This window comes from Chondrus crispus, genomic scaffold (assembly GCF_000350225.1).
Source record: "Chondrus crispus Stackhouse genomic scaffold, scaffold_88, whole genome shotgun sequence".
NCBI lineage: Eukaryota > Rhodophyta > Florideophyceae > Gigartinales > Gigartinaceae > Chondrus > Chondrus crispus.
In genome coordinates, this window is record NW_005178780.1 from 113,876 (window position 1) to 119,205 (window position 5,330).

Consider the following 5,330-nt stretch of genomic DNA (forward strand, 5'->3'; position numbering starts at 1 on the left):
CTTCTTGAGGAGCTGCAGGGCGTGAATGTCCCAGGGGGACGGCTCCGGGTGGGTGGGGGAGGGGTGGCCGGTTTGCACGCGGAGGGCGTGGGCCGTGGCCGCGGCGAAGGAAGTGAAGGGGGGGCTGGTGGTCGTGGCCGCGGCAGCGGACGAGGAGGCCGGGGTGCGGGAGGCGGACTTGCGAGCCATGGTGAAGGGATGAGGGGGGGCGGAGGGGGGCGGTGGTGGGAACAGGAAGAGTAGGGGCCGGGGGGAGGGGGGGCGGTGAGGAAGGCGTGGTCTAATTGTGAGGGTTGGACGGTGAGAATGCAGGGACAACGGCGGATGACGTTCGCGTCAACCGTTGACGGTGGAATTGAAGATTTTATCGAAAAAATATTCATGTCCAGTGTGGCTACCAACACCTACAGCATCCACTACAGCTCAGCAGACCTCAGCAGCACAGCAGTGCTGCCCCTCGCGCCGCGCCCGTCGTCAACATCACGACCCGACAGCTCCAATGCTTCACATCGCCGCCGCCTTCCGCGGCTTGCGCTTGGTCACCCCCGCTGCGCCCTCCGCAGCCGTTACCGGCTCCCCGTCTTTCTCTGTCTCGCCTTCCCGACCGGCGTCCTCCTCCTTGACCTTCTCCCGCTTGGGCTTGAGCGCAATCATAGCAACTGCGGTGAGCGCGGAAATCCCGACGATCGTTCCAAAGTACGGCTTGAGGTAGGCCTTGTCGGGGTTGTCCCACGCCTTTGACAGCCTCCACGCAACGGCGCCGCCGATCAGCATGGGGTACACTACGGCGAGATGCACGGACGCCATCATCACCTTGTACCCCGCCTGCCCCTTTTTCAGCGTTGTGTCGCGCATACCTACGGCGAGGAGGAAGCTCACCACGGCGCCGCCGTTGCCCACATAGATGGCCGATAGCGCTTTCTCCTGAAAACCGGACGCCTGGAACGCCAGCGCCCCGCACACCATCAACACCAGCCCGTGGATCATCAGCATCTCACTGGGCGCGACCCAACCCATCTCTGTGTGCGTGTTTGTTTGTGACAAATGAAGCCGCTGTCTATTACTTCCTTGCGAGCTAGTGCCTTCCGCTTGGTGAAGTTGCCTGTTATGCTTGCCGTTGTCGTGTTTGACGCGAGCGTGCCTGGCGGATAGGTGGCAGTCTGGTAGGGTGTTGCGAACGCAAGATGATTTGGAGACGTCACGCTGCAAACGACAATGAAATGTACAGTACTGCTGTCGGGATTTTTCCCTTGTTGACTGAATTTGGAAAAAAATCCAATTTTCCACAAGCGCTTCCAAAGCTCTTGACCCTTTCCTGCTGGTTGTCCCGATACACGCTAACAAGCAATCGGGCGAACGCGTACGAACGGGTATACGTTTACACCGCCCGACATAGAGCTACCAACATGTAAAAAGGAGTTGTTACGTCTTTACATTCTTCCTTGCTTCTTGCAGGCACGTGCCACGCCTTCCTCAAGAAGCAATGGCACATTTGTTGAAGGGCGAGACAAAAGGAAGAGAAAGAAAAGGATATTGATATTGACGTGTGTGATTTAAACATCGGAGTTATTTGCACCTTTTTATTTGCTCATGTTCGGGCGTCCTCGAAATCGCCCATGTCCGATTATAATACTAAAGAGGAATCTATTTGATCAGCACAGGTTGATGATTGTCCGTGTTGAGACACCATCCCTCGCCAATTCTCTAACTACACTTTCCTTCCGCCAGCATTCACTTCCCCTCTTCCATTGCCATTCACTTTTTTGCTTGCCTCACAAGCTTTTCAACACTAGATAGAATCTCTCTAAAAATCAGCTTGCGTCTCCACCGCAAGTTGTACGTATGTAATACATAAATAATCAAACAAAGAGTTAAAACAAGTTTCTCGACTTGTTTCCATAAACTTTGCTCTTGATCGTGAAAAAAGTCTTAGCACCGATTGATATTGATTTCGACCACCCTCCTACATGTTGGCTTGCAGGCCGCTCCGGATGCGGCAGGCTTACAACATGTCCTCGCCGAAGTCGTTGGCGGGCACGCGGTCGTGGCCGGCTTGCAAGACGGCGACCGCTTCGTTGAGGGTGCTTTGGTCGGTGGTGGCGGCGGCCTGGTGGATGGCGGGGCTCGCGTCGAAGAGGCCCCCTTTGTGGACGATCCACATCGGCAAGAAGTTGACTTGCATGATCTGCAGCTTGCCGAACATTTGCAGGAAGATGATTTGCAGGTTCTGCATGACACAGAGGACGAGCATTTGCACGAGGACGACTTGCATGTCTTGCACGACACGGAGGACGAGCATTTGCACGAGGACGACTTGCATGTCTTGCACGACACGGAGGACGAGCATTTGCACGAGGACGACTTGCATGTCTTGCACGGCACAGAGGACGAGCATTTGCACGAGAACGACTTGCACGTCTTGCATGACATCGCTGACGAGCATCGGCAGGAGGCTGATTTGCAAGATTTGCAGACCACAGACTCGGACTTGGTAGATGTCGCTGCGATCGATTTCGAGCACTTGGCTGATGATTTCGATGACGCAGGTTTGTACTTGCAGCAGTAGCAGCAGTGACAGCCGTGATGACAGCTTCGTACCGACTTGCTCTTGCACGGCTTCTTCAGAGACTTGACAGCTGAGTGCTTGTGCGAGGGATGACGAGAGCTGCGATGATGATGACAACGCCTGTGGGATCGCTTGTAGCAGACAAATTCGGCGCTGGGCGGACTCTCCGGCACGAATTCATGCACTGAGGCGATGGGTTCCGGGCGCTGGATCGTCGTCTCCTTACGGCAGCACTTGCACTTGCAGATATAAATGTATTTGCCCGAGCTAGGACAGATGGTCTTGTGCGAATCTATGAGAGTCTCATCCCTCGAGTGTCTCGAGGTGCCCTTAGAGGTCGTGTGTTTCGAGACCTTAGAGGATGTATGCTTTGAGCTGGGATGGTGTCTCGAGAAAGAAGAGTGCGTCTTACGAGAAGACGTCCTAACGTTCCCGAAGCCGGGGATGTACTTGGTGAGCGTTGAGGTGGTACTCGAATGGGTATGCGTGGGAAAGCGAGAGGTGCTGCTTGTGGTCGCTGGGAACGACCGCTTCTTCTTGCGACGAAGCAAGAGGGCGAGGCACAGGGCGAGTAGCAAGAGGGCGAGAATGATGGCCAACACAATCAAGAGCGCAAATGCCCAGACGGGGAGGTTTGCAATCCTACGGACGTTGTCCTCGACAACCGCCCTGGGCACGGGTACCGGGGAGTCATGATACTGGACTCCTGCACCCGCGGTTTCCTCCCCCCAGTCGCCAGATTGGGGCGGGGTTGCGAGGCCAGGGGCAGCGAGCGGGCGGGTGCACTTGGTGTTGGCGCCGTGCCAATCCTTTCTAAGCGTTGCAGCTTGAATGTTGAGGATGGTAGTGGAGATGCGGTGTACGCTTGTTCCCCTTGTGATGGTCGGAAACATGAGCTTGGAGTCAGGGTCGGAGAGCTTGGGGTCCAAATGGTAGACGGAGCTTCTTGCCTTGAAGATGCGGGGCGCGAACATGCGGGCAATCTTTGTTTCTCCTTGCTGAAAGTAGAGCTCGTTGTTGGTGCAGGCATCAGCCAGCAACTGCGTCCCTGACTTTTGTTGGTTGGCTTGCAGGCGCTCATCGTCGAGGTAGCTGAGGACTGCGCAGCCTTGCTTGTTTGCCAAGAACGAGTCGAAACGAGTACGATACTCCTTATGCAAGTGGGCGTTCTGGAGAACGTCTTCAGGAGTGTCGGGCGAGCCATCAACCTCTGCGACAATGCTGCCGGCGAAGACGAGGTTGTGATAGAACTCATGCAAGCAAACGGTGACAAAGTCGTACCTGTCCTCCGGCGGGGTGCCGTCGGCGCCATCGTACCACGGGGTCTTGTTGTTCATGGTGATGAGGACGTCATACTTGCCGTCGCCGTCCTCCTGGTTGTTCATGTCCTTTCCGCGAATGCTCTCGGCGGCGGCAACGGGCATGATGGTTTCGAACAGATCAGGCATCTTGACAAAGTAGGTGCCGCCGCCGCGTGCGAGGACGTTCTCGTCGCCGAGATCGGTGAAGACGATGCGGACGCGGACGATGATCGAGGAGACCCATGATTCTTGGATGATGGCCTGGCACTTTCGGATGGCCGGGTCGACGTTGATGGTGGTGGGCGGGTTGTGGACGTGGACCTCTAACTTGCAGCGGAAGCCATCGCCCTCTTGCGGGGGGAAGGTTGTGGTGCGTTGCGAGGCGTCACTCAGAAGGTCCTGATGCAGGTTCGGGGCGAGGTGGGGCTGGGCTGCGGACCGGGTGGCGTTGGAGGAGGCTTTGCCGTTTGTGAGCCATGTCGGGCCGGGGATGAGGGAATAACGGTCGGCGAGAAGGTTGGTGGCCCATCCGGCCTCCGGGCGGGGATCAGCGCGGTGGAGGGGCGTGGCGAGGGCGAGGGGGAAGAGGACGAGGAGGGCCGCAAGGGGAAGGGGGAGCGGGCCGAGCATGGTGGGTTAGTGGGGGGTAGGAGTGTTCGGAGGCAGGGTGGGGGGGAGAGGGAGAGGGAAGAAGAGAGGCGTAGGACGGAAAACGGCGATATACGAGGGAAGTGCGGGACAGAGGCAGTGTGCTGGAGGGAAGAGAGCGGGTGCGGCGGAGTGGGAAGTTGTGGGGGAGGGAGTGGAGGGAGAGGTGGGTGTAGGAGGGTTTATAAAGGACGGGTGAACGGGGGGGAAGGTTTGGGGGTGTAGGCTGGAGTGATGTGTTCGGTGTGGCGGTCCAGGTGGTGGTGATGCGAAACGCAAAGGGCGGAGGTGGGATGGAAGAGCGGTGACGGGTATCCGGGAAGGGTGATTGAGGCGGTACAAGTATAGCGAAAGCCGCTGCTCGGGGCCAGAGATGCGTGGTCGTGATGTGGGAATACCTGTCCGACCAATGGCGCGCCTCCCACCAGATCACCGTGTCGCTTCTGGGACAAGTGTCGCCGCACGCGTGGGCGCACGTCCCTCGGCCGTCACGCGCGTGCAATACCTCTCGACCCGTTGGGCCTCCGCGCCTGTAAGTACCGTCACGTTCGGAAGCAACGGCCAAATCTTCCCCCCACATCACGCCGCGTCATAACTCGCAGCCCTCGGCCCGCCCGGAATGCCCCCCCGCCAGGTCGCCGCCCCAAGCCACACGGGCGCTATGGCGCACGCGTCACGCCCGCGCCCGTATCCGCCTCCGCGGCCCGGAGGCCAGCCAGCCACACTGTCGCGACAAACCGCTACCCGGTAGACGCTGCCGCCGCGTCGAGTGTCGCCGCCCGCTGCCACCTCCGCCCGCCCACCCGCCCGCCGCA

General features: G+C 58.5%; 2 protein-coding genes; both read right to left on the reverse strand.

Annotated features, from left to right (window-relative positions):
- Positions 1-350: 350 nt before the first annotated feature.
- CHC_T00007843001 (hypothetical protein) lies at positions 351-4,014 on the reverse strand. XM_005711564.1 is given in 2 exon segments: positions 351-1,929; positions 1,930-4,014. 1 exon segment carries the CDS (start codon positions 4,012-4,014, stop codon positions 1,930-1,932), a length of 2,085 nt encoding a protein of 694 aa, XP_005711621.1. The 3' UTR covers positions 351-1,929.
- A 400-nt stretch (positions 4,015-4,414) lies between these two features.
- On the reverse strand, positions 4,415-5,095 carry CHC_T00007844001 (hypothetical protein). Its single transcript, XM_005711565.1, has one exon. The coding sequence runs from the start codon at positions 5,093-5,095 to the stop codon at positions 4,415-4,417; it is 681 nt and encodes a 226-aa protein (XP_005711622.1).
- Positions 5,096-5,330: the final 235 nt, after the last annotated feature.

Bases quoted from the DNA above. Each gene is read 5' to 3' on its own strand.
- CHC_T00007843001 (XM_005711564.1), bottom strand. From the start codon at position 4,014: ATGCCTGATCTGTTCGAAACCATCATGCCCGTTGCCGCCGCCGAGAGC.
- CHC_T00007844001 (XM_005711565.1), bottom strand. From the start codon at position 5,095: ATGTGGGGGGAAGATTTGGCCGTTGCTTCCGAACGTGACGGTACTTAC.